This window comes from Cebidichthys violaceus, unplaced genomic scaffold, assembly GCF_023349555.1.
Source record: "Cebidichthys violaceus isolate CVI_PGR_0920_01 unplaced genomic scaffold, fCebVio1.0.p SCAF_3, whole genome shotgun sequence".
Taxonomy (NCBI): domain Eukaryota; kingdom Metazoa; phylum Chordata; class Actinopteri; order Perciformes; family Stichaeidae; genus Cebidichthys; species Cebidichthys violaceus.
The window spans coordinates 16,849,116-16,876,915 of record NW_027176483.1 but is presented as its reverse complement, the minus strand read 5'-3'; the positions used below and the strand labels follow the sequence as shown (position 1 = coordinate 16,876,915).

Genomic DNA, 27,800 nt, shown 5'->3' with positions numbered 1-27,800 from the left:
AATACGCAGGATGAAAGAGTGTGCTCTGAGAAGGCAGCATACTGCACTATTTGTTGATTGTTACTAGCATTAGTTGCATGCTTTATATTATATATATATATATATATATATATATATATATATATATATATATATATATTGGTCCCAAGTGCTCATACTTTGGTAACAGCCCTGAAAAGATTCATTGCACGACATATATAAGACATGGGGATAGAGCCCGTTTCTTGTCTGTGTCATCAATAGCATTGAACACACTCTGGGATTAACATGGGAAAGATAATGGGTTTGAAACGTATTTAGTTGAGCGTAGCAGTAGTTTAAAGCTTCACTAGGAATACTAACGTGAGGTAATCATTGCCCAGATCCACGTGTTGAGTGAAGAAACCCCTTCAGTGGTTGGCGATGACCTTAGTAAGAGCACAGGTGAAGTGGAAAGATGGTTTTGTAGCCGTGTGCAACGCAGAGCTGCGTTTACAGTCTGTAAACTCTGGTACCACATCGTGTGACGGTACTAAAGGAACCTATATATGCATCTTCTCAGTCTCTTTAGATTCAAACCCAGTTGTTGGTACACGGTGACTGCAGGTCATCTGGTTTGCTAAGACTTAATTAGAGACGTGGGGTTCGATTGCTTGTCGTGGATCAGATGTAGTAAAAAAAGCTTCATGGCTTGAGACTGTGTTTGAAGCAATCTCTAATATCTAAACTATTAAAAAGAGAGTGGCTAGCATCTATATATAGAAGGAAGAGGAATGAAGCTGAATGCAGCAGTGCGGAAAAGAACTAGGAACATTTTCGGCACTTGGTCAAGGCATTTAGGACGGGGAAGGTATGTTATTGGCATGTCAACATCACTGCTCAAACTGACAACACAGGGAACATCTGGAGTCCAAGCTGTGCAACAGTGCGACGCCCTCTATTACACACTCACAGAAAGCTACTAGCACGATGACTATGCAAACACATGCTACCTTTCACGTTACACATATACGCAGGTTCGTCCTTGGCCGTGGCGTTCGGTTGCGGTCAGTTTTCCAACATTGCTAAATTGATACAACTATAAATGAAAGTGTTTCTCAGATCATTCCCTATACGGTACATAATATGACATAAGATTTACACCGTAAATGTAATGTCTACCTATAGCAGAATGTGGACAACACAGTAAGTGATTACATGAGCTCTACTGTAATTCAAAAATGGCAACTATCTCTCCAAAAGTTCCAGGTTATTGTGGAAAACAACGAAACACACAGGTACGTCACTCCATCTCACATGTACGCACATCAATAATCAATAACATTCATCATGACGAGGAGATATTCCTGACCTCTGTTTGTTGGTGTTACATTCAGATTTGTTTAACAGTGAGCACGAGTAACTTCCTGCTTTCAACGGGGCCAACTCTGCTTGGTCTTTGGCCTCTTGCGTCACACGTTGTGTCTGTCTCTGGACGTGGGAGTGTCTCTTGTCTCCCTCTGGTGCTCAGGGGTTGTACTCGGCGGGGCACCATCGTCCCCCACCCGAACTTAGCGCATCTTGTAGTCATGGGATATGGCCGCTTCACACAGCTGCCCTTTGAAATCCAGCTCGAAGGTAAATTCCAAGTCGCGCTGCAGGTCAAAGAGAGGGAGAAAAGAAAGACGGCTGTCAGACGGACGGGAGGCAATGAGTAAACAAATACGTGGCAGAAACTGAAGAAAATAAGACCGGAGACTCAGATTTTCCATTTTGACCTGACAGCAGAACGTGGTGTTAAGTAAGCATGGACGAGGACAACGTCAACAATAGAGTTTGTTTGTCTGCAGTGCTGCTGCCTGTTTGACTGCTATCCAACACTGAGGAGTAAACAATCTGTCGTGGGCAGGCAGGGGAGGAAATGAGTCATCTCTTAGCTAGGATACAGGGAATAAAGATAAGAGCTCAAATAACACTGTGAAACACTTTTTATATTATATTTGTGTTATTTATTTTCTCACATTCTATATTTTCTTATGTATGCAGAGATAAATCCCTTAAAGGCAGATGTCATTACCATTGGTGTTGTGATTCCACATACCACACTACGCATCAGGGACATTGGACTGAACAATACTCACAATGTTTTTCTCATTGGGCTTCATGTCAATGCTGCCGACTATCTCCTCTCCCCTCCGCACCGTCAAATAGTCCTCCAGGTAAAACACCGTCTGCTTCCAGTGGGTGTATTGAGCATCTGGTGCTGGGACACACACACACACACACACACACACATATACACACACGCACGCACGCACGCACACACACACACACACACACACACACACACACACACACACACACACACACACACACACACACTTTTAAAATGTACATCAGTCATTTTAATATTCTAACAAAATGGTACCACAGTCTAATAAGACAGCCTTTATACATGATTTAGAAGTTGTAACTTATGTTTGTCGTGGTTTATAAATCATTTATTGATGCTTTATAGATCAGTCATAAGCCATTTATAAACTTACTGGTTGCCAGGTTGTGAAATATCCCTTTGTGTTTAGCCCACAATGACTGAAAGACAACTTACCTTTTGGGAAAGGGCTGCAGAGAATCAAAACTTAGTTTTTAACAGCTTATTTACGTTTACAAAGGCAGAGAAATTTTAAATTCTTAATCAGTGACTTGACATTTCTAACTGCTGATTCATTAGAATTTGAGAGACATAATAGGGTTTTTCCGCTATCTCGGGTCTTATTAACAAGACCAACCGAAGGTTAGTCTTGTTAATTGCTTAAAACTGATATACAAAGCATTAGTAAATCATTATTTAGCCATTAAGAAAGCTGTCTGTTACATTTGAATTCTTTATAATATTAATCAACTTTATTCATAGAGCACTAGGAGATAAAAACATCTTTCTGCATCTCTAAAATATAAATATTTAGTTTTTGCAATATTTCTCAGGTTATAAAAACGTGATACATTGCAAGGTCACTGAGATTACTTGCAACAGGCTTGATTTGTTGTGACAGGTGACCAGTAGATTGCAGTATTTGTTTAGTGATATCCTTGGGCTGGGGCCCAATAGCAAGTATATTTCCATTTTATTATAATCCGGTAGAGGACTCAGCATACTGAGGTCAGTGGGCTTAACAGGGAGGAACAAGTCTGTGACATCCACTTAATAATGAATAGAGTTACCATGTGTGTGGATGACACAAGAGGAGCGTATATGAAGGAGAACAAAAGTGGTCCAAGACCAGACCCTTGATGCGCACCACCAAAGACGACATGAAGTTGTTAATTGTTAATCGAGACACAAAACTTGTTATAACGAGAACCAGTCTAATGCAGTACCAGAGGGTACCAAAGGGACAATACATTGGTGGTCAGATACAAACATGTCTATGCTTTCACAGACTAAAGACTAGGTCTAGAGTGTGAACAAGATTATGAGTTTAAACTGACACGTGTTGTTGAAAGTTAAAAAAAATCAGTAGCAAGGGCATTGGTAGACTAGTCAACGTGAATATCAAAATCACTACAAAGAACTATTCTATCATTATTTAATACAATACAAGGTAGAAATTCAGGGAGCTCCTTCAAAATGGAGCCAGCTGGTTTAGTGACTATGAGTGAAGCACCAAGTTTAAACATGTAAGCACTCTAAAGCAGTGGTTCTCAACTGGTCTGACCCACCATCACCCCTTAATGACCCAATTTTTCAACTTCTCAAATGTATTTAATGAAAAGATGGTGCAGTTTGAACCTGTGGAGCTGTGGTCTGTTGTCATCCGGCATGTCTTCATTCACCTACTTATAGTTTAATTTGACAGAGGTATAGTTTTCAGTTTATCCGCTGCGGATTGATCCAACAAATGCCGCTTCAGTTTTGACTTTCTTGTGCCAGAACCTCGCTGTGCGGGTGTGTATTAGCATTACAAGGCCAAATACTGTTAAGGAGTATGAATAACTCCGCTGCATAAAAAAAATCCCCTTCAAAATAAAAGCACAAGAGTTGTTGTTTTTTTCTGGCAAAGGTCCGCGACCCACCAGTTGAGAATCACTGCTCTAAAGGACAGACTGACGGGAGGTGAACCAGGTGTTGGGGCTAAAGGAGTCGGCTACAACGTCCCATGCCTCGGTTAACAGAGAGTAAGGGATCGTATTTATCTATAAAAATAAAAAAGGTGTCGTTGGTGCCAACATGAGCAATGACCTTTTGGACACGAGGGTAGGTTGTAAGAATACCTGGTAAAATATCAGTAAACCATTGCAGCTGGAAGGCAGAAGGTCACAGCTGCTATTGGGTTACTGATGATGAGGAGCAGCGGAGGAAGAGGCTCAGGACTTCCCAGTCTGGGGAAAAATCAATACCCCGCGGACGAACCTTTGCACAATGTTTCCACACGTAGTGCTCCGTTTGGCACTTTAAACGTCCATGACATGTAGCTGAACTCACCGGAGGCCTCATACTACCCCCGCCGACAAGTGCCCATGCCTCCGGTGGGACATGGCAAAGAAGAAACAGGTCTTCTCAAGTCTGGAGCTCCTGTGAAGATGGAGTGGGAGCAGCAGAGGAGCCCAGGACTGCGCCATGTTTTGCCTGGGCCGTGGCGACGAGCTGGACTTTCTCTCTGAGCTCGGCTTCCAGTCAAGCGACGTTTTCCTTCAGTTTAGAAACGGTAAGATGGCGAGATCCACACTCGGATATCACAAGTGCAGTCAAAGTAAATGAAGTGCCAAAATGTTCTTTAGAAGTCCTTAAAAGTGCGAAAAGCTTAAGCATCATAACAGACCAGACCAATAGCGACCAGCTAGCCTAGCCACCGGGCTAAAAACCAACAAGCAAGCTAGCAGCAGTCCAGCCAACTGAAACTTCCTGATAAGAAAGTTGAACCAACAAAGGTTTAAACTTTGGCAACACACCAACTAAACGACTGAGAACAGTAGATATGTCCTCTTCTTGTCTTTTATTTCTCTACCCAGTCAACCCTCTCATGTCCATGCTAGCAAACGCAGGGCAGAAGGCAGAGAGACTCCATGGACGGGTTGTCAGTCCATCATGGGGTTGACAGAGATGTACAGTAATACGGGCTTCTTCTATCTACCTGGCGTGAATGTCAGGATGAGAATAAACAGAAGCTGTACAAAGGAAGAGCCGAGGCATTGAACGAGACCAAGAGTGGAAGTAAAAGGCAGGAAATGCATGAAGGCATTCATGACCTCTCCACTTCTGCTCGAGTCAATCTTCTTTCATCTCTTTGTGTCTCCTCATGTGCACTCATCTGTTTGTGGTCAAATCTGACACCCCAACCCCAAAATAAGTGTGAGCATCCCCCAGTGCCCTGGACATTACCGATGGCTTCACAGAGACTCAAAAGTTCGGTAGCCTTTAAAATTGAATTTCTGGCAGCTTGGTGGCGTTGCCTTTAAAGACGAGCTCTCTCTGAGTCCACAGATGAGAGGGCTAGCTGATCACCAAAGCTGCTGCACCGGCCGGGCTCTCTGTTTTTTTGGGCAGAGTTCAAAAGAGACACTGACAAGCTGCGTTTCTTATGCTAATTCAGTAGATGACTAGATGGGCATGTGCTGCAATCTTTGACCCCCCCACACCCCCGCTTGCCTTTTTCTCTTTTGCTTAGAGTCTGTGTGTGTCTGATGTGAATGTCAAATGGGGAATAAATTGCACGTTTGGCTCTCTGTGTGTGTGAGTTTAGATCTGTATCTTAAAGTTTTGGCAGACCAGGAGTCCTCAGGTCTGACATTGGAAAACTTGCTTGATAGACAAACTTACAGAAAATCAATAGCGGCGACGTGGGGAGGGCAGAGAAAGCTTGGGTTAAGAAATGATTGTACATAAATATAGTTCTTTATGGATAAAATGCCAGGTTCTGATGACACCATAGTTTGATAAATAAAAGATTATCAGTACCAGAGGATATATTGTTCAAACCAACTTTAGAGTGATACATTCTGCTTTAAATATCACTTCAATGCACGGTATTCAACACTACCACTAGAGGTCAGTCACACACAGATGTTGACACTACGTCCCCGCTGCTCACTCTAGTCCTGCTCTGTATGGATCATGTCAACCAGCCTGATCTGAATTGCTGTAATGTAAAGTGACAATGACACTTATTGTGATAGATGCCTTCAGCGTCTCAACACAGACCACATTAGAGCTTTCTATTCCTCTTTGACTTTGGCTACATACATACTGCAACGGTCTAGTAGTGAACCTGCCCAACTGATGGTCTTGATTTCATGCTTCTTGGAGCATTCAGTGCTGTATAAAATGTGCTTGTAGATGTGTTTTTGTCTGCCCACTGAAGTGAAATGCGGTTCCAGTTTGTATGAAACACGTCCAGTACCGTCCTCCCTTGTTCTCACATTTTGCCTCCCCTGCAGTAGTGTATGAAGTGCATGAGCCATAAACCACAATTCACCTACAACATAAAGCCAGATACTCTAGTTGCAAGTATAAGTGAAATATCCATTCTGCTGTGCTGTCAGAATGGAGTAATACTGAACCTGACCTCTGGGTGGTGCTGTGTTATTGCTGGGAGGGCAGGGAATAAAAAAGCTCTAACGCTTTAAAGCCACACACACACACACACACACACACACACACACACACACACACACACACACAGATCCCTGTATGTAAAGTAAGAGACAGTGTGTGAGGCATCTTACCGGTGGAGAAACCAGTCTTCTTGTGACACTTGGTGAACTCGATGTTGAAGTAGGTGACCAGTGCGTGGATGTAGTCGTTCCTCTGGATCTGCAGGCAGAATGCTGAGGTAAATGAGAGGTCCTCGAGCTTCACTGTGTAGATGTCCACCTCCTGCGGGAGTAAAGAGACGGACTCAAAAGTGACACCAAAAACCATTGGTCACATTAAACTCTCCCTATTCACAGTGTTCTCTTTTTTAAAGGGCATTTTGGGAAGTACACTATGCATATGTGTTAGCTAGCCCAGAGTTAGTTGAGAAGATGCCGCTCTAATGTCTGCCTGTTGAATATGAAGCTACCGCTAGCAGCTGGTTAGCTTAGCACAAAGACTAAGAATGGAGTAACAGCTCGCCGGCTTAAAAACTGCACAAAAACTAAAGTGTTGAAACATGTTTTGGATTAGACAACCAAGATGTCACATTTTAATAACTAAGCCAAGCTAGTTGTGTTCCCCTGTTTCCAGCCTTTGGACTAAACCATGCTAACCTGCTGCTGGCGTCAGCTGGATGTTTTAGGGTGCAGACATGTGGGGGATGTTGTTCTTCTCATTAACTCTTGGCTATTTCCAAAAATGCCAATCTCGTAGTTCTGACTTCAACCAGACCTTTTCCCCATTCAAACCTCCAACTGATGATCTTGCAACTTTACAACAATTTAAAAATGCGGTAGAAAAAAAAAAAATCAAGAAAATGTTATATGTACTGCCAAATGCATGACATTAAGGAGACCCAAAAACAACACCAAGAAATGCAGTACAGCTTCTACCTGCAGAAGGATATAGGGTCATCATTATACTCCAGTGGGACTGTGCCAAGATCCTCATGACAATCAAGAATACAAGGATAGGGGGACTGGGCTCGTCCTGGGAGCTCTAACTATTGTGAGGCTCCAGTTGTTATTCATGCATGGTGCTTGCGACCCAAAATCTATAAATGTCCCCTGATTCCAGTCAGTTTAACAGGGTATCTGATAACCCAGCGTCCCACTAGGCCCGGTTCAGAGAAGAACATGTTCCAGATCCTGCCGGGTGAATGGCACTGTGCCAACATATCATGTAGCTTTGAACACTGAGGAACACAGGGGAGTGCAGCCCACCTGAAAACACACAGCGCCCCGCAGGGGTAAACATGTAGGCAGAGGTGTGATAGCCATGTTTCTTCTGCCGTCGGCTATGTTAGACATTCACTGCTAGCTTTGGTGCCAGATGTCACATTGGCTGTGGAGGAATGAGCCTTATGTTTGCTGGCATATACAAGAATGCAATATTAATGTCAGATTCCCCCTGCTGTCTTTAGAAAAGAATCACTCCCATAAACACATTACAAGATATTTACTCTGGTCATGCGGTATTAACTTCTCAAAGTCACATTTCAAAGTTTAAGACTGCAATATAATGCAGTGCAATGTTTACACCCTTGCAAATACTCTGAATGCAGAATAACAGATTTAAGAGCCCTGTCATGCAGGTGGTTATTTCTGCGGGATAATACTTTGTCTTGATCCTCAGTGAGTATTGCTACCAAAGTTTCAAGCAACAGTTTAATAACATGAGGTCCTATGTGTGCTACTCCTCAGCTATACAACTTTAATGAGGTCGGTCAGTAATCCATTTAAAGACAATAAAGCTTGTCAGCAGGGTATCGTTGTGGTAAGGCTTCTTTTTTTGTTTTTTTGTTCACAAGATCCCAAGACAAGCAGCATTCTCATCAGCTTCATAGATATTTTTTATTAAAATGTCATGACTGATCGTGTTGCTTGATTTGTGTAATATCTCGCTGCATTTAAAGTGAAAGGCTGTCTGATATCAGAGGGGGAAAGAAAGTGGGTGCTTGACAATCAGCAACGCTGAAGTCAAGGTGTGATCACAAAGCAATTTTCACCGAGACAGAGGTGAGACGGGGCCGAGCCGTCCAATCAATACCAGAGATAAGAAGGTCAGTGTGACAAGGACCACAATTAGAAGGACTAGACGGACTGCCATTGACATGCATGGCACAGCAGCCTTATCAGTGTAATCCACGCAGTGAGAGGCACAGACAGGGCAACAGCCACACATCACGGTTGTACTCAAACCAGCCGCAGCGTGCCATACAGTATGTTTACCACTTATTTCACTTGTAGTTAATGTGGGTGGGTTTTACCACTGCAACCATGCTGGCAACTCTGCGTTATAGTTTATAGTCGCCATCGTAGTCAGCATTGTCTATGGGACGACTTCTAATATATTGATATTGTAGAATATAATCACTCTTTATTACTGTACGGTCAGCTTGTTTACTTCTGGTACAGTTCTTGAGTTGACGAGTTAACCAGCATTGGGTATTGGCGGTAACGGCGTGTTGCACTGTGAATACCTTGGTAATAATCAGTAATTTAAAGGTGAGGAAACAATCTCACCGCAAAAGGTCCATTTAGTAGCCATTCTTGGGCTTTTTATAGGAAATGATCTTCATCAGTAGATGGAGTTTGCTCCGTTGTTGAGATTAACATTTTTTCTGAGCACTGTCAGGTCTTTGATGTACATGTTAGCTCAAGAGTTGTGGGGATATGACTGAAAGCCCTAGAAAAGCTAATACATGGACCATGTAGTTTTCTCAGCTGCTGTCAATGTACTTTGTATCTCAGCTTATAAACCGACGTGAACAAAAGTTCTAAAAGGGCTCCAGAAAATTTTTAAACTGAACATTGATGATTGCCCGTGAGGCAGTACTTACGCACGGTGGTGCATGATGCTGAAAGCTAATGTCAGCAATGCTAACGTGCTGATGCTAAGCAGGTGCAAAAATTACCATGATAACCATCTTAGTTTAGCATGCTAACATTTGCTTATTAATACCAAACACAAAGTTCAGCTGAGGCTGATGGGGATTTCATTTGTTTTGCAGGTCTTTAGTCATAATCTAAAGTATTAAAGAGGCTGCTAGATGAAAAGTTAAGGAATCACCAAAACTATGGGAAAATTCATCCTGAGGGGGAAATGCATGTGCGCACAACAATTGATGGCAATCAATCAGGATTCATCTTCTGGGCACCATGAATATCTGTACCCAATTACACGCCAATCCATCCAATAGTTGTGTGAGAATAACTGTCATTGTAATCCAACTGTATACACCAACGTAAAGTCTCATTTTCACTGCATTGGTTCTACAGCTGACAGTTGTGATGAATCCATTATCTGCCATCAGCTAAAACATGTTACCAACCTTGATGAGGCAGGCGTTTGTCACCACCTGTTTGGGGTCCACTACGTCCACCAGTGGCTCCTTCATGGCCACATTACGGATACAGGTCATGTCAAAGCCATACACGTTCTCCCACCCTGGTAAATACAGCACGATTGAGTCACTTTGCCAGCATGTTCTCAGTTATTCTTTGTAAAATAAAAACAAATGACAAAAGTTTTCTTCTTTCCAAGTTTTGATTCAGTTTGTTCAGTGTTCTAGGGTGGGAAAAGCCACAGGAGATGCAAACAGTTGTGCTGCAGCTGTAAAACAACAGTAGTCGCAGTCTTACTCGTATAGCTTCCCAGAATAATCTGATATAAGACCCCCAGAGTGAGACCCCCATTTTAATTTTGACGGATGAAAGTCACATTGTACTCGGGGATGATTTGTAAACATGAGCCTCCTTGAACGCAGCCCACACTCTTGCTATGAATATCCATGCAGCTTTGGCTAAATCGTTCCATACATTATTCATTAAGCTCCTTAAGATAGTGTGTGTGAGCAAACATCTCTATCATGACCCAAAAGGAGAGAGCGACTTTAGAGCGCAGGAAAGCTGGTGATAACGAACAGGTCGCAAACCCCCACGGAATTGCATGAGCTCTATTTGAATATCTTGCTGCCCACTTAACTAAGGCAGTTTTCAGCCCAGAGTCACACTAATGTCCACAGGATGCTCTCAGAATACTGGAGTGCTTCCGAAGGCCACTTCTAGTTCAGTCTAAAGGTCATCTCGGCCAGCAGAGAAGAAGTGTTTGGTCAATATATGCACTTGTCTCACCACTCAGTCTGGCTATGTGTTCAACGTCAAATACAGAATAATGGTATCCAGACATCATTGGAAAGCTTTGCATAGCAGCGAAGCAGTGTGAGATGACTTTCCCATGGTGCAGTGTGGTTTTCGTGATTTCCCAGATGTATGGGGGAGTGTGAGTAGGCGGCCTATTGGCTATTGTTCAGTTTGCATGATTGTTGTCATTTTAGGTTGTGCACTGGCTTAACACGGACTCCAGCAGGAAAACTAACTCAATTATCACCCCCAGTGTTATGTCTGAGGAAAAGTTCAAAATCATTTGCAGAGCTGGAAAGGTCGTGTGTGAGTATGCCCACACTCGTGCGAGTGCAATGCGGAGGTGTGGACGGTGTTCTACACCTGCGTGTTCACTTACAATGAAAAGACATCATCCTGTTTACAACCACCCAAGAGCTACGCAGAGGACTCCAGCGAAAGCACAAGTGAGTGTTGATTCACAGTCCAGGGTCAGGTAATGCGCTCGCCCAGCCCCACTTTACACACACTCACACTGAACTCACAATGTATTTTGAAGTCTTTGTACTGCCTGTCCTCTATGGCCACCACGTACAGAGAGGCGCGATCAGGAAACATTAATCCGCCGGGTTTCTGTTTGACAAACGAGGCGAAGAAATAACTCTGCAATTAATCCTGAACACATTATAAAAGGTCGACATCACAGCATCGGGGGCCTAGTACCAACCTTAAATTATTGAGACGTTAGTGTTCCCTCTGTGCACAGACTGGATTAGAAGAGCTGTTCATGATGTATATACGACTATAACTATTATTTTCCAATCACAGAAGATAATAAACAATATAAGTGGTTTATGCAACATTCCTGCAAACATTATAGACTTCTTATTAATATAATAAGTCTTTCCTATCCTCGCTTGTTTTCTTTCTGTTAATGTAATGCTCATTGCATTATTGAGTGGATTATATTAAAGGTGCTAAATACGAGATGGGAAGCATTTCTATTGACTCTCAACGGCTGAGGCTGAGCCGGCACTTTGCAGCTAACGGTGCCAACAGCGCTAACAGTGCAAACTACAGCGACAGAGCTGACAGAGCTGAGAGTGTTTACCTGAGGCGGAACCGGAGGGTGTGTGCAGCGATTCTGCAACGTCAACACTGGTCGGGACGGCGTCATCAGCTGTAACCGCCGTATGAGAGCAGTGCAGAGCAGCGGCTGTAGGCTAACCAGTGGTGCACGCTCACATGCACTAACATGCACTAAAAGCCAGCGCGGCCGGTCCGGCTATGAGCGACTTCATTCTCTGCTCAGGTAGCTTGCTGTTATATTAATGCTCTGAATCCTGAATATTGCACCTTAAAAAATACTAAATGAACTTAAGGAAGATCATTTTGAGGTCTCGCGAGATGACTTTGTTCTACTGTTTGCTGTTCTTTCAATTATTGGATAATTTTATGTTTTATGAAGAAGGGTTGCAAGTAGTACTTAAAGACCGATAGCTACTGATTTAATACCGATAGCTGTGAATTTAATTTGGACTGTTAGATTATCAGTTAATTTGTTTAAACAATAAATTTCATTCTTAAGCTCTAGATACTGCACTCTAGCGATATGATGCCAGGATGGATAAATGTATTTGCTGATACTATTATTATGATTTATTTCATGGTTGCTGCAGCGATGGTTCATTTTGTCCCTGCGATATTTGTTACTGACGTTAATGCGGGATAAACTTATATATCATGTCTATACACACATCAACACACAGTCCACACATCCTACCAGCCACTTGTCCCTGGCAAAGATGACGGTGTTGAGCATGGATTCGTAGAAGAGGCAGTAGCCCATCCACTCAGATATAATGATGTCAACCTTCTCAACAGGAAGCTCCACCTCCTCCACCTTGCCCTTGAAGATGGTGATCACTGCAACACACAACGCGTCATTCAGGTCATAATCAATTCTCCTGTTTTGGCGTACAGAAAAGTGTCTAACGCTGAAATGTAGGAATGATAATACCTATAAAAGTGTATGAAAGTCGAAAGCAGATTAAGTCTAAAGTCAATACATCAGTTATGCATATAAAGTACGTGACAATATTGTGTCACTTCGTGCAAGAAATAAACTGCTGCGTGAGACAGAAGCAGGTGTATAGAGTAAGTGCTACCATGGCAGCCGGGGTGTTCTTATGGAAATCAAGCCTGCTGGGGTTTACAGTGGAGGGGTGAATCATTGCCCTCCCAGATATTAGCTGACTTCAGCTTTTTGTTCTGCTTTTTGTTCTGCTTTGCCAATAAGTTATTGAAGAGTCTACCTGGTGATACAAAGTGTCTGTCAGAATGACTGGGGACGTGTTCCTGCTTGAAACGTAGCATTCACTGTCCTTTCAATTACTTGTGCATACTTGATATTCATAGGCTTATAGACAGAACATTGGCTGACAGGTTGGTTTATGAAGCTATCATTTGGTAGATGCAGTAGCTTTGGACTCGTTTTCTTTTTTTTTTCAGAAGCTACAGAGGTGTTATGATTGAAAACATATGCTTTGAAGTTCCATAAGTTGGCAGCATGTTTGTGCAAATGAATATAAATGAGCTGGCCCAGTGCAGTACGGAATGATGAACACAAAATCTTCTTCTTATCCTCATGCGTATCAGCCAGCCTTCCCTCTCCGCTCCTCATTCACTATGTCTGTCACGACTGTAAGCTAGTCTGCTGCTCCCTTCACTGCAGATGAAGTGCAGTGTCTTCAGAAAGGAGAAGGGGGGGGGGGGGGGGGTCTTACCACTGTCGAGGTGATTGGACTTGATGATCCTCTCTGAGTACTCTGATATACTGGAACATTCAATCTGGCAGAAAGAAAATAGAAAAAAAAATAATTACATGACCATAGATAAATAAAAGGCTGTGATGCTTTGGGGAGGATGTCTTTAATGGAATGTCTACAACACGTACATGTCCTCAGTTTGTCTATAGCGCAGATTCACAAGACTTTAAATGTCAGCTTTACTGAAGTGCCGTTGACTGGAATGCCTCAAAAGCTCAGTCAGCATGAATTGACCGCATACATCAGCCTCAGTTTGAAAGGGGATGCAAGGAGATCCCAAGCAAGTCCCATCACTTCTATTACACCGCTTTACATTGTTTGACTCCTCAAATTTGAAGTTCATCCAGATGTTCTGTTACATTAGAGATTTGGAATGGCTAGCTGTGGTTGTAACAGGTTGTCACTAAAGACCACTGCTGGAAGACGTGTTCAGATCCTTCAGTAAAGGTACCAATACAGCAATGTAGAAAATACTCTATTACAAGTAAAAGTCCTGCATGAGAAGGAATTAAACATGTGTTAGCAGCACAATGTACTAAATGTAAAGGGTACTTTAGTCCAGCGGTTCACACCCAAGGAGTCGAGTCCCGTCCAAAGGGGTCACAAAATAAATCTGGTGGGTCATAAGATGATTAATGGGAGAGGGAAGAAGAGTTTTTGTTTTGTTTTGGGAAATAATGGATTAGGTTCATGAGCGGTTGCAATCCTAAAAGGTTGGAAACCACTTCTAACAGTGGTGGAAATGTACTCCCCCCACTGCCCCCCCCCCCCCCCCCCCCCAAAAGGCAGATCATGCTGTTTTATTATAATACCAGGATGCAATTATTTTTTTCTCAGGAGGTTTCTGGAAGCATGACGATCATTGACTGTGTGTTCATCTGGCTGCTCTACCTATCCAGGGATTCATCACAGTGAACTCCAATTCCTTGTGTTATTTGGAGTAAAGACAAGTCCAGAATTGAGACTTTTTTTTTGATGCATTGCTCCCTGCATGAATGCTTGTCCAATGCTTGTCCAACACCGCCGTGAGTTGCTCTCTGGGGTGGCAAACAAGGTCATCTTTGTTTAGTATCTCTGTGTGTGGGTGGCTTCCATTGCAGTCCCAAATACAAAACCGCTTGCAAACAGATTTGAAAATTGAAAACTGGGCAGCTGGATCTCTGCCAGTTTTTAAGAGAAAGGTGGGAGTGAGATACGATAGCTAACCAGCTTAGAGTTTGTGAAGGCATTCTCTCAAGGGACTTTCTTTCCTGTCTGCAGAGCTTGATAGCAAAAAGTAGCTTCTTTTAAATGACTTACAGTATTTTGTGACAGTGAGCCTGACAGCAGAAGGTAGCTAACAAGGGAGGGATTATCATCTGACATTGTGCTCTTAGGTTAACTTTGCTTTGCAAGAGACGTCCAGGGGTCAAGCTGAAACTGTGGAAGACAAAGGAACAAGACGGGATAGAATTTGCAAGGGGACCAGACCCTGGAACGCTGCCAGGGCATCTTGCTTTAAGTAATTAGGGTGAAGATTAGTCACTACTCAGCTGCAACCAGTCATTTAGCTCCAGTGGGAGCTTCAACCTGTAGTTTAATTAGTCTTTTGACATTTTAAATTCTTTTAAATTATCCTCTACTCCATCGCTCTCCTTCTGAAATATCCACATTTCTGTCACATTTTCCTCTATGCCCTCTCTGTTATACTTTTTTTCTCTCTGAGTCAACAACTCCTTGCTTGACATATTTTGCACTTCCTCCGCCCACCAATGCAGGACTCATGGCTGATTTATGGAGGTGCCACCAATAGCAGAGTTATAACGTAATAAAGCCTCCTTCATTCATCAGAATAAACCCCGGACACTTCTTAGTAAGCAGCTCTCAAACAAAATGAGAACATAATTCAGGAGGAGGCGTTTGTCAATACCGATCTCTTTGAGCATCGGGGAGTCTGAGAGTATAGATTTCCACCTGTGTGTGTGTGTGTGTGTGTGTGTGTGTGTGCGCTCTTTTCCACCTCCCCTGGGACTCTGTGTGCGGACTTATTCATGCGGCAGCAGATCCATCTGTTCGCAATCAAGCAGGGGACTTCTGAATGAACTCTGCTGTGAATTGTTATAAAACAAAAAGGCAAACCCATGCTGGGACCCTTGTGGAGGGAGCAGGCTGAAAAATAGCAGCACTCAGCTGTTGCCTCGAACTCTCATGAAGAATTAAGTGTTTTGTTTTAGAGGCAGAAAAAAAAAAGGGTTATACAGTAGAGCCACACACCAAAGATGGACAAATTAGGAGATATCATCTTTTTTTGTAGTTGTTGCAGTATAACACACAGACTGAAATTGAATTCTTGTGCTTTCTAGCTGAGGTCTTCAGTTTCCCCACTGAGCGTGAATGCAGGGTGCAGGAGCTTGACATTAGAACAGCGTCCCTGGAGCAGCCCTGTTCTCTGCTGCCTATTAGTGGAGGGCTGGTAAGAGGCTGCTGGTTGCGCCCACGGTCTTCTGTCCGTCGGCTGCTCACACGCAACACCTATTCACGTTTCGCCCATTAAAAACCAGACCGTATCAACTGCAGGAACAAACGGGAACGCCAAATGTTGCACCAGGTGTACGCATCCCCGCGCTTTGCTGTGATAATAGGGCTTCCAACGTCAGCCCTCTAATTGGCAGCGATTCCTCATCTCTTTTCTGAATCGCTGCGACAGGAGACAGCCATTAGCCATGTGTCCATCAGCGCCACGCTTCAGTGGGAGCGCTGAGGCCTCCAGGCGTGTTTACAGTCAACACACTCTCGCTAGTGTCGGGAGGAGTCCCTGTCGCTGTCGTGCTGCCACAAGTCCTTTTCTCTGGAGTCGCAGCAAGTGTAAGTTTCTGACTTGGCTCAGGTGTCACACACTGCTCCTCTTGAGACTCATACAGTTGAGCCACACTTTGATTTGATTTTGGTTTCACTTCGATTTCTTTAGTTTTATAAGAATGTAAAGCATTCTACAACAATCACATGAACAAGCTTTGATATACTATTACCTTAACATAACATTCAGCAAATGCTTGCTTAATGCTACATCAGGGAGAAACAGCTGTTGCATTCAACTCAACACATTCTGGACTAAATGTTATGGTCTATCAAATTCTAAGAAAAGTGTGTTTAGTGGAACGTAGCTAAAGCTTCATGGGAATGTCACATCACATGCTAATTTGCATATCTGTGTATTTTTTACAGACTGTATAAACCAAATTATTTTTTGGGGGGGTTCTTACATCTCAACGTATCGGACTAATTGGCTTTATCATTCCCTGTTATTATTATTTTTTTAACAAGCTGATATCATTTCATGAATATGCATTTAAATCTTCTTTTGTCTTTTAGGTTTAACCGCAATGCAGAGAGCAGTTATCTACTCGACAAGGCTCTTTGTCACTCGTGCACGAGATGCAACATGTATTGAATCCTTGTGATCCAAGGCTGGATCCGATCCTGTCACTGTGCTGCAAACCCAGCACACATCAAACCACCTGTTAAAGCCCTATTCCCACGATGACCTTCTTTCAGAGTCGCGTTGGGTGTTTGGACTCTGATATATCTGCTTGCAGATCTAGTTTACATCGGCCCTCTGTGATTTCATGGCGGGCAGTTTACAATCTGCTCTTGTGAGCTGGTGGACTGAAGTTGCCACCCATAGTTTAATACCAGGGGTTGTTGAGAGCTGGAATGATTCAAGTATTTACTGTACTTGTTGGGGTTTAAATAAAATCCCACATACTGCTCTCCTGCCGGTAACCGTTCCTTTATTGCTGCGGCTCTGTGAAATTTTACATTCTTCAAAAAAAACGTCCCCCTAAAACGTTAGCAGGGAGAAAAATATTAAATTCAAAATGAACGTCTGTTAAGTGTGAGCTCAGTTTATCATGATTATATTACTCTGATAGGTATGGAATTCAGCAGAGGGTCTTTTATGGTTACTCTGTGGAGCCAGAATAGAGGTTATCACTTTTCTTTTTTTATGTAACGAGGTCCATATGACAGAGTGAAGCTATCGTTGGCCCAGAGCCCAGCCCTTCCACCTCTCAAGCCCATCTTTCACGTGGAGCTTTACGAGCTTCAGGTATGATGAAGGTGTCGGGCATCATTGGTGCAGAACTCAAACTGAGAGCATCCAAGTTAAAGGTGAACCAAATCCCCGAAATATTAGCCCCATTTACGTTGATAAAGCCTTTCCAGATGGGCAGAAGTAAGGCTAGCGTGTGGTAAAGCATGAAGTGAACTTTAAAGTACAAAAAGAGAGATCTGAGAGGAACTGAGCGAGACCGCAGAAGAGGGAAGGAAAACAAATAATGGATGCGAGGCAAAGTCACACATAAACACATAATGTCAACCAGTAGCTTAGAACAAGTCTCTTGGCAATTCCAAGTTAATCACTCACCCCCCCCCCCCCCCCCCCCCCCCCCCCCCCCCCCCCCCCCACCCCCCCACCCTGCCACTTATCTGGAGCAAAAGTACGTTCCACGTGGTTATCCCAAACTGTTGGTGTGCATCCGGCATTTATTTCTCAGACGTGCCCCGACTACCAATTAGTTCTGCCGCGGTACACAATGAAAAGAGAGCTCTTAAATCGCTGCGGCTCAGCCTGTCAACCTGCCCGGGCGGCCTCACACTTCTATCACTCGCCTGTCAGACGAGATATTCCTCGAAAGATTACAGGGCGTCAGACGTACAAGTGGTTGGTATGTACACATACAGGACATGCACCGAGTGCGAGCGGCTCGGCAGTGATTAGACCCTGATGGTTCAGCATGATAACGCTCCACTGAAATGAAAACACGTCTTACCCCATACACGTGCTTTGCCCCCGCTTTGGCCGCGAACATGGACAGGATCCCTGTCCCGCTTCCAACGTCCAGCACGATTTTGTCCTTGAAGACGTGCTTGTTGTGGTACATGGAGTTCCGGTAGGTGAGCGTCCTCACTTCGTCCTTCAGCATCTCCTGGTTTAGCATATGACAGATGATTTGAGGAAGATGTTGACACAGCTGGAAATTTGTTTTGTTGAATTGAAAACATTGGATGGACATGGAGGTCTGGATTTGCTGTGATATCCGCAGTGGAGCGGTGACAAATAGCACACAGCCTTCACTTCGTCTTGCACTATTTCGTCTCCGCCGTATGGCTCTATATTCAAATCCATAGTTAGTGTCACTGAATAATCACCATGAGCCTCCAGGCTCAGTCCGTTTGCATTTCTTACCGAGTGCATGCATGTGTGAGTGTGAAGAATAGTCAGAAATGACAAAAAGAACACACCCGACCTACTTTCCAAAAAACATTACGGATTTATCTCAAAGGTCACGCTTTTGTTTACAGTGTCCTAGGCATGCAATGCAGCTGAACCAATACAATATTCAATTCTTAAAATCATATGAGACACATAAAGAGAGATTTTTCTTTAAAGTAACGGCTAAAGTATATCTTAAGCAAAGTTGCACCAATCCTCTGCCATTCGCCATCAAGTCCAGACTTTGAGCAGAGCTAAGCTAGAGTTAAGGCGGAACTTCCTCCCAGGCAGGGTTCAGATCTCATGTTCTTTAATGGGATAGGCTGAGCGTAACCCCAGCCATGGTTCTGACTGTCTATGACAGGGGTCACTAATAGGCGGACTGCGGTCCGGATTCGGACCCAGACGCCGTTGTATCCGGACCCAGGACCTAAAACCGATAGATAATTGAGAATTATTAAATTTTGACGGAGCGCTTTTATTTTAAGCGGCGCAGCTTTTCCAGCCTTTACGGCACTTGTTCAGCGGCGTAAATCACATCACGTGATGCAGCTCAGCCAATCAAATATGGGTATTCTGACAAGATTCCTGACTCGAGTGAGATGTAGACACACGGGGAGACGAGGAATGAGAACGAGGAGTATTATTACGTGAGTCAGAGAAGTTATTTCACATGACGTTCTCCAAAGAGAGAGAAGTGGTCAGAGAGACCAGAGTCTTTAAACAATAATGACTCTTTCAGAGGTTAATTCTTCCACGGACAGTTTAAACCCAGTGTGTCTCATATGTTCAGAGACCGTGACGATTATTAAAGGCGGTAATGTGAAGTGCCACTACAAGACAAAGCACAACTCTTTTGAGCAAACGTACCCACTCACATCTGAAATGAAGACACAGAGAACAAACCTAAGAGCCCAATATGATCAGAATCCTAACACATGAAGTCACTGACCAACTATGATGTTAACAGAGATAAAAGAGCTGAAACAAGTAGTTTAATAACCACAGATAAAGTCCATGCTCACACATTTCTCTTGTTAGAAGATGAGAAAAATATAATATCGTGGCTTTTTTGATTGACATCACTTCACACCTGAATGAACTGAATTTAAAGCTGCATGGCATTTCAGTGAAATTGTTTTTTTTTTTTTAAATTAATTAATTAATTTTAACCTGAGGTGAAATGATTTTGTAACTATGCACCATTTCCTCTAAAATCCCATCTGAAAAACAACATATACATATGGCACCAAATAGCGCAAGTTAGATATTATTGTAATGTTCCGGACCTTTGCCCGAGGAGATTTTCCCAATCTGGACCTTTTGGAATGTTAACTGAATACCCCTGGTCTATGACATCAAGCATTGAGTTGTTATAGGTTGTAGTCCGGAGCAGGAGGAGGCTGAGAGAGACTCAGTTCAGTTTTTTCAAATGTCACATGTGCTGATCATTAAAGAGCTTCACCGATACACAATAGAGGAGTCTGAAATGATAAGGTCCAAGAAGAGAAGAAAAAAGAAGGAAAAGAAAAAACTAAATGGAGACCAATTTGAGCAGAACAAAAGTAACTATGAAAGCCAATTCATGATTTCTGCCCGGCCACTGTTCTGGCAACAGCAGTGTGTTTTCCTACCCTGTGACACGAGTGTGTGGATGAAGCACAAAGCTGTTAAATTGCGCTCGTTTACTCTGGCTTTCTGTGCTTCCTAAAGTTACTTTGAGGTTTTACTCGTTAGACTCACTGAGGTGAGCTTCCTTTGCTTGATAACGGAAGGTTTGGCCAAAATCTGCGTGAAAACAATTTACAGGTTCTTTAACGTAAATATAATGAGCGCATTCTAATCATATACAGAATAATAATAAAACACATTTATTATGCATTATAGACATGGGCTTGCAAAAAAGTAAGTAAACAGCAACTGTATTATGATACTTGATCCTATGAGTCATTATAAGATGTTTTTTCTTTTCTTCTTTTATCTACAAGCACTAACCTTTGTAATTCAACCATTGCTCCTTTGGATAAACCACACCATCAAACAGGAAGTCTGCAGTTTGACTATATTTTCTGAGCCACTTATGGGGAAGTGAAAAGGCAACTGTCCATTTAAACGTCAACAAGATATTTCCTCTTTCAAATTTGATCTATTGCATCTCCAAACGTAATTGTGTTTACATCCAGGTTTGCAACAGGATGGATGATGGTGTTCACTGATGATGGCGTTAGACGCTTAACAGCAACATCTTGGGCAGTTGGTTGTTTTGCTGTTGCATTCTCTGTCTCCAGAGTGGCAGACCTGGAGGTTAATCGGGGGACATGGGACACACCTGGGCCCGGTGTTCCCTATGAATATAAACCAGAGCAACAACCAGTCTTGTGTCTTTGTTGGATTTATTAAAAAAACCCTGTGTTAATAAATAATTCTATACGTGAGTAAACCCATATGAATCTCTTTTTTTTCAGTCTGGCTGTAACTTCTTAGCATTATGACAGTTTTAATACACTGCAGTAAACTATGAATGTATTTGTCAGAGTTTTATTTATGACTTTACACTCAGCAGAGCAGAGCTGGGATAACCATCATCTCATGAAAGATTTGTGTTTAAAGGAAGATGCATATTTCACGGGGTCAACAAGTAACAGCAGTGCAAGAGAGAGCCTATGCTTGTCCTCGCGCCTGAGATGAAAATGCAAACAGGAATGTGCAAACCTTTAGCTCCAGAGACCATTTGGTCAAAAACAGTCATCATGCATGTCTCACATCTGTCTAATTATCGCCGACAAGAACAGACACAGGAACAAGAAAACAGATTAAAAAAAAACAAGCATACCTCATGTATACCAAAGTGGGCATAAGAGTCAAAGTAGTAGTCTCGTGAGGTCATGTCCTCTGGGCTGAGGAACTTGGACATCTTCCCTCGCCCGGGACAGCTAGGGAGGCTGGCAGCATGGGGCGTGTGTGGCGGCAGAGGAGACCGTGAGGCATGCTGGAGGGAAGGCACCGGCTTGGGCAGCGAGGTGGGCTGTGCCGTCTGTGATGAAATGATGCGGACCGGCCGTGGCTGTGGCTGTGGTTGCTAGAAAGAGAGAGCGAGATAAAGAGGAAAAACACTTCATTGAGGCGGAGGGCTCTGGCCGTTTGGTATTCAAATCACTTTCCGAGGAAGAAACAAAACATGGATGCAGCAAGCGACTCGACATTACATGGTTCAGGCAACGATTGGCTTGTCTCGTCTTAATAATTTCATCTGCTCTCATCCCTCTCAGCTCAACTCTCAGGCTAGCGTTCCATGAAGCTTTCTATTGAGTCGGGAGAATACTCTGATTACTGACATGAAGTCAGCCTGTATGTCAACAGAAGACGGAGATGGCAAGAAAGCTCTGTTCTGCACAGACGGTACACCCACAATGCCCTGATTATCACCTGTAAGGCCAGCTGGGAAGATAGCCATGGTGTGTGTGTGAGTGTGTATTGGTTTGCGGGCGAGAGAGAGAGAGAGAGAGAGAGAGAGAGAGAGAGAGAGAGAGAGAGAGAGAGAGAGAGAGAGAGAGAGATGAAGAAACAGACTCCCAGGATCTCAGTTTTGAGCCAGTAAGCCGTTCTGGTGTTTGTACTCATTCCAACTTTCAGCTTTCTAAAAATAAATGATAAATAGTTGGCAAGGTGGATGAAAATAGGATGCTCAGTATATCTTATTGTTAATCTCGGAGAAGAAACTAACTGCTAATGAAGGTATGGCAGAAGTTTGTACCTGAAAGACATCTTTTCTCATGCATTTTCTAGACTGTAATTTGAACACTACTGCTGTTATTTCTTCTTCAGTTTGCATTTAGACAGTCGGATCTTGCAGCACACCCTGACACATACTTTTCTTGCTGTGGAAAAAAAATTCTTTTCTTGCATGTTTTGATTTTGCTACTGTATCTTTCAGAGCTTCACCTCAAACCGAGGCCATTCAGCTTTTCAAAAAAAGATTATTTCCCATCTTCATTGTTGAGGCATCCTTCATGCATCCTTTTAATGTAATGTAATAAGGCCGGCATGTAACAGAGTCAATACGGTGGATAACCTTACTAATAGATGAAGTCATACTGTTGTGACTGTGTGGAACATGGATCTAGTGGACTTAAAGTAGGATATCCGTCGGTGACATTGATTGTTTTCCCTTGTTTGAGAGAATCAATCATCCTCCTCCCACCTGTGTCTTTCCCTCTAGGATGGCCATCATATTTATCTTTGTCCTCTCTCTTCCTGCTGGGCCTAAATGTCATGGACTGGGACATAGTGACTGGTCACACTGTTGCCTTAAAGCTGACAAGTCAGGTGTTAACCATGCTAGCTTCATGGCTCTAGAGTCTAGACCAGGGGTGGGCAATTCTTTTTCCAAAGGGGCCACATGAGAAACAGGGACTGTTGTGGAGGGCTGGATGAACTCAATCCTGCTCAGTATTATTCCACCTCTTTATAAAAAGCAATAAATTGTATGGTTTTGATAAGCTGTGAGTGGTAAGAGTAAATATGATCAGTGGTGGAATACACCTAAGTATATCTGCTTAAGTACTGTACTTATCTACAAATTCAAGGTACTTTATTTGAGTATTTCCATTTTGTTCAACTTAGTACATCCACTCCACTACATCTCAGAGGGAAATATTGTACTTTTTACTCCACTACATTTGTCTGGCAGCTTTAGTTACAGAATTTTTCAAAGCCTTCCTAACTACCCAAACTGAACAACAGTGTATAAAGGAGTTCAAATGAGCTCCACCTTAAACATCTGCAGCAGAAATAATGATCCAAAAAATATACATTATGTAATATCCATATATAATAGTAAAACACTGACAGGGATCATGTTTCTGCATCGCCAACACATTCACGAACGTAGCAATGTACGTAAATAAAAGCAATGCAGCTGTATTCCGTGCATGATGTACACTTATTTACATTTTATTCCTAATTTCCCTCTGACGTGCCGGGGGCCTTACAATGCCAAGGTCTGCTCTAGACGGTGATCTCGGGCAGTTCACCACTTTAGACCGGACTGAAATATCTCCAGAATTATTGGATGGATGCTGACATTTTGTACAGACATTCATGACCTTCCCTCATTACCACCACCGAGGTACCTTTGAGCAAGGCCCCAACTGCTTCAGTGGTGCTGATGGCTAGATCAGACTGTGACAGATCAGTGCATTCCTGGAAAAGAGAGCATTGCTCTCTGTGAAATTTGAATTTGGTTTTGGTTTATGACCAGAAACTAATCAGCCTCAGCGGTGTGTTGTGTCAAATAATGCTAATTAGCAAATGTAAACATGCTAACACTATGAACAACGTTGGCATTGTCACTGTGAGCACGTTAGCATGCTAACATTAGCATTTCGCCCATTTATGAAGCAGCTGGCTGTAGACTCTCACGTACTGTGAATGACAGCTAATTTCATAGCTATCCAGTTAGCCTTCTGCTGCTATACATGTCGAGTGCTTCCTCCTTAGTACACCTGCAACATCCAAGCATGCCTTACTGAATAAATCATTCAATTAATAATCAAATCATTCAAAATCTAAAGCAAAAGTTGCATTGGAATCCTAAAATACTGCAGAATGAGCTAGAATAGCAATTGTTAGGCTAAGTAATAATAATTTGAGTGCTGCCTTCTTTTAATGGATTTGAAGTTGATTGATACAAATTATGGTAGTGATAAAGCATTTGTATATAAAAACTGTCTTCTGAGCATTTAGCTTTTTAGCATTCATCCCAACAAACACACTTGATGTACCAGTATTTCATTAAACATCAGCAGGGAGCATGAGATCATTGAGAAACATCAGTATCTCTGCTTGGTCGATTTCAGAGAGTGTTTGATTGTTTGTTGTATAAAAGATCTCACACATTGCGAGGGGCTTATTAAAAAGGAATGACCAACTGTTGAGCTCTTAATCCTTTAAGGCATGATGTTGATCAGATGAAGGGGGCAAGTGAGGACAGTGCAGCATATCAAACTACTTACAGATATTCTCACAACGTGTCATCAAGGAGACTTAACTGCAATTGCCTAAAGATGTGTTTTATTGATGTATTACTTCATTTGTAAAATCTAAAACGACAGACAAAATATGCACACATGCCTAAAGACTGCAGATGAAATCTTGGCATGCTTTAAAAATACATTACAACAGTGAACGACAACACGCAGGACTTGATAAACAGCTGTCTCCAAGCCATCCCTTAAAGAGTCAATGATTACAAGACAGGACCACAGAAGCGCTGATTAAGGCTGCCAAGTTTAAAACTCAATCAATGAGAACTTTCTAAAAGTTGCGCTAAAACGAAATCGCCCCTGGCCATCATTAACGGAGAGATTAAAGTAAATTTGGATTGCAGTACGGTCAGAGGAGAGCAGCTGCAGTGAGTGTAACTGAGACACGTCCTTCCCTCTGACCCCGCAGACAGATAAACACAGTTCTATTTCAGACTGGATCCTCGTCCACACACTGAGGTGAGAATTGTTATTTGAGAAGGGCATTCAATTGGCACTCAAGTGTTTGTAATTGTCTGGCTGTTAAAGATGGCGCCTGCTTGTTAGTCCTGAAGTCAGTGATGACGTCAGTAGGTGGATACGTGAGGAATGCTCTGGAGGAAATTGGTCTTTTAATGCATATCTTAAAGACAGATAGCTAAAGATAGTTAAAGGTGATAATGGCCTACAGCAGGAAGAGCTTTTTCACTGTGATAAAGTCGAAGGAAATCAGCATCAATGTCAGGAAAGACAATCTGTTTGGTCCTCTGCCATTACGGCACTTAGGTGCCTCTGAGAACACACATTCCAAAACAGCAGAGAGCAGAGGAGGGCAGAGATCCATCCATCCATCCATCCAGTGTCCTCTTATCGTAATGTATCAGCTGCCTGCTGTCCTCACTCGTGAGCTTATTGACAAAATGTTCCGTTTGAGGGATGCTTCGCCCATGAATAAACTTGCTTTGAGGTAACTTTTTTTTTCTTTTGATGAATAATCATTAATATATAGCAACATAAGGCCATCTCCAACTTCACAGGGTGTTTGTATCTTTTCAGTGTTACTCATCAGCCCTGCTCCCTCAGCAGTCACATTGTGAATACAGATGTGGCACTGCACTTAACAAGCTACATTGGATGAATTCTTCAATGAAACGTGAAATAATGTAGATCACATAATTGCATTTGGGACAATGCATTATCAGATTTTTATTTTGGGGAGGGGGCTGCAAATTGTAGACTTAAACTATTTCCTGCATCCTGGGGATCTCTATTGAGGGCCAGGGGCGACCAAAGAAGCCAATAATGTAGACTCGTGTTCAGCTCACCCTACTTTTTATCCTCCAAAAGCTGCTCCATACAAGTCCCAGCGTTCTCCGTGTCGTCTGGTCTGCGAGGTGCTGCAGCACCTTGGACAGCGCAAGTCATTCAGATCTCAGCAGCACACTGTGCCCCCGTTCAGCCTCATCATCCGCTCAGCGTCTGCCTGATTTAAACGGGTTGTCTTCATGCAAATGCCTTCAAATATATTTAGATTTCTTTCGACGGCGTCTGGGGGGGGGGGGGGGGGGGCAGATCTAACGTCCTGCCACTGTCCCGTCTTCTAAAATATAAGTGAAATCACACCGCAGAGCACTTGGGAGCTACACGGTTAAAAAACTAGACCAATAAAAAGATGCATGATTTTTTTTGTTCAAGTGTTTTCGATGTTAGAAATATGTATTTGCCTCAAGCCTGCTCTGCACAAAATGTTTTATTTCAACATCCTTGCAGAGATGCAGCCTATATGTGATCACTCAGGCTGCTGTCTCACTATCCGGACGGAATCCGCATTTTGTCCGGGATGCAACTTCTGCTAACGGCAAACATGCTGCAGGACTCTGACAGAGCCCTCTCATATATATGCTTTATATATAAGGTGTCTCTCTCACACTTACCTCAATGCTCTCAGACTCCGCCATTTTTCTCCTGAGGAGCATGCAGCGGGATGAGTGTTTGATTCCCATAGGAGCCAGAAAAAAAGAATGCGCTCAACACTTGATAGAAGTAAAGAGGATGAGAAAACAGTATGCGCCTCAACGATGTTCTCCTTAGCTTTTTATCGTTCAATTACAATTGTCATTCACATCCCAAACTGCAGTGTTCTTTAGAAATTCTAAGACTGGGAAAAGACACGAAACTACACGAGGTCCCACACGCAGTGCAGCCGCTGTTGCCGTCATGTGTAGCGGATTCCATGGTGCAAAAGTTTGAGGTCCACCGGTGTGCGTTCCTGGAGAGCACGAGAGGAGAAAAAGGCATCATTTGGCATCAGAGATCAGACTGATGGAGATGCACCGTCCCGTCCTCTTGACCCTGCGAGCGCAGACATGATTCCCAGAAGATTGCGGCACTAAAAGCAGCAGATTGTCATGAAAACACCGGTTTAGTCGCAGTTTGATTGATTCCTCTACCGCGTTTCTAAAAATAGCGCATCGTCAGCTGCTGCCTCGCAAGAGTGCCACAGAGAGCCCACATGCACGGAAATCTGATGACTCTTAAAACGTGCCCACGGATTTCTTATTGCCACATGCCATCATTAATGCCCCCCCCCCTCTTACTCTTTATTTTGCATGGAACTCCTCTGGAAGCTTTTGCTCTCCATCCTGGCAAAGTGCTGAAAGCTGCCTGGCCAGAGAAAGTTGGAGTTTGGTTCACTCCCTGTTGAAGAGCGAGAACGCTCTGTACTCAGGTTACACACACACACACACACACACACACACACACACACACACACACACACACACACACACACACACACTCAGAGATAGTGTGAGGAAGTGACCACTCCTGTCTCATTGGCCGGAGGGGCAGTGACAGGGCTGGCTACTGTTTGCATGCCTGTTATATGCTTCACCTGCTCTGCTCTGTCCGGGGATGCAGCAAAACATCCCCAACAAACACACGTTCATGTGTGGACACCATTTTCCCTGGTGTCTGTCT

At 43.1% G+C, this 27,800-nt stretch overlaps 1 protein-coding gene across 1 annotated transcript; it reads right to left on the bottom strand.

Moving 5' to 3' along the window:
• Positions 1–142: 142 nt before the first annotated feature.
• On the bottom strand, positions 143–27,389 carry LOC137881849 (protein arginine N-methyltransferase 8-B). Its single transcript, XM_068724000.1, has 10 exons — positions 26,756–27,389; positions 21,632–21,877; positions 18,356–18,511; positions 13,503–13,566; positions 12,500–12,642; positions 11,262–11,349; positions 9,927–10,042; positions 6,682–6,832; positions 2,100–2,221; positions 143–1,613 (listed from the first exon to the last, which is right to left on the bottom strand). Exons 1-10 carry the CDS (start codon positions 26,822–26,824, stop codon positions 1,530–1,532), a joined length of 1,239 nt encoding a protein of 412 aa, XP_068580101.1. The 5' UTR covers positions 26,825–27,389; the 3' UTR covers positions 143–1,529.
• Positions 27,390–27,800: the final 411 nt, after the last annotated feature.

Bases quoted from the DNA above. Each gene is read 5' to 3' on its own strand.
- LOC137881849 (XM_068724000.1), bottom strand. From the start codon at position 26,824: ATGGGAATCAAACACTCATCCCGCTGCATGCTCCTCAGGAGAAAAATG. The intron at 12,643-13,502 runs GTAAGACCCCCC...TGTGTGTTGCAG, and splicing joins GTCCAATCACCTCGACAGTG to TGATCACCATCTTCAAGGGC. The intron at 1,614-2,099 runs GTGAGTATTGTT...TTTGACCTGCAG, and splicing joins AGCCCAATGAGAAAAACATT to CGCGACTTGGAATTTACCTT.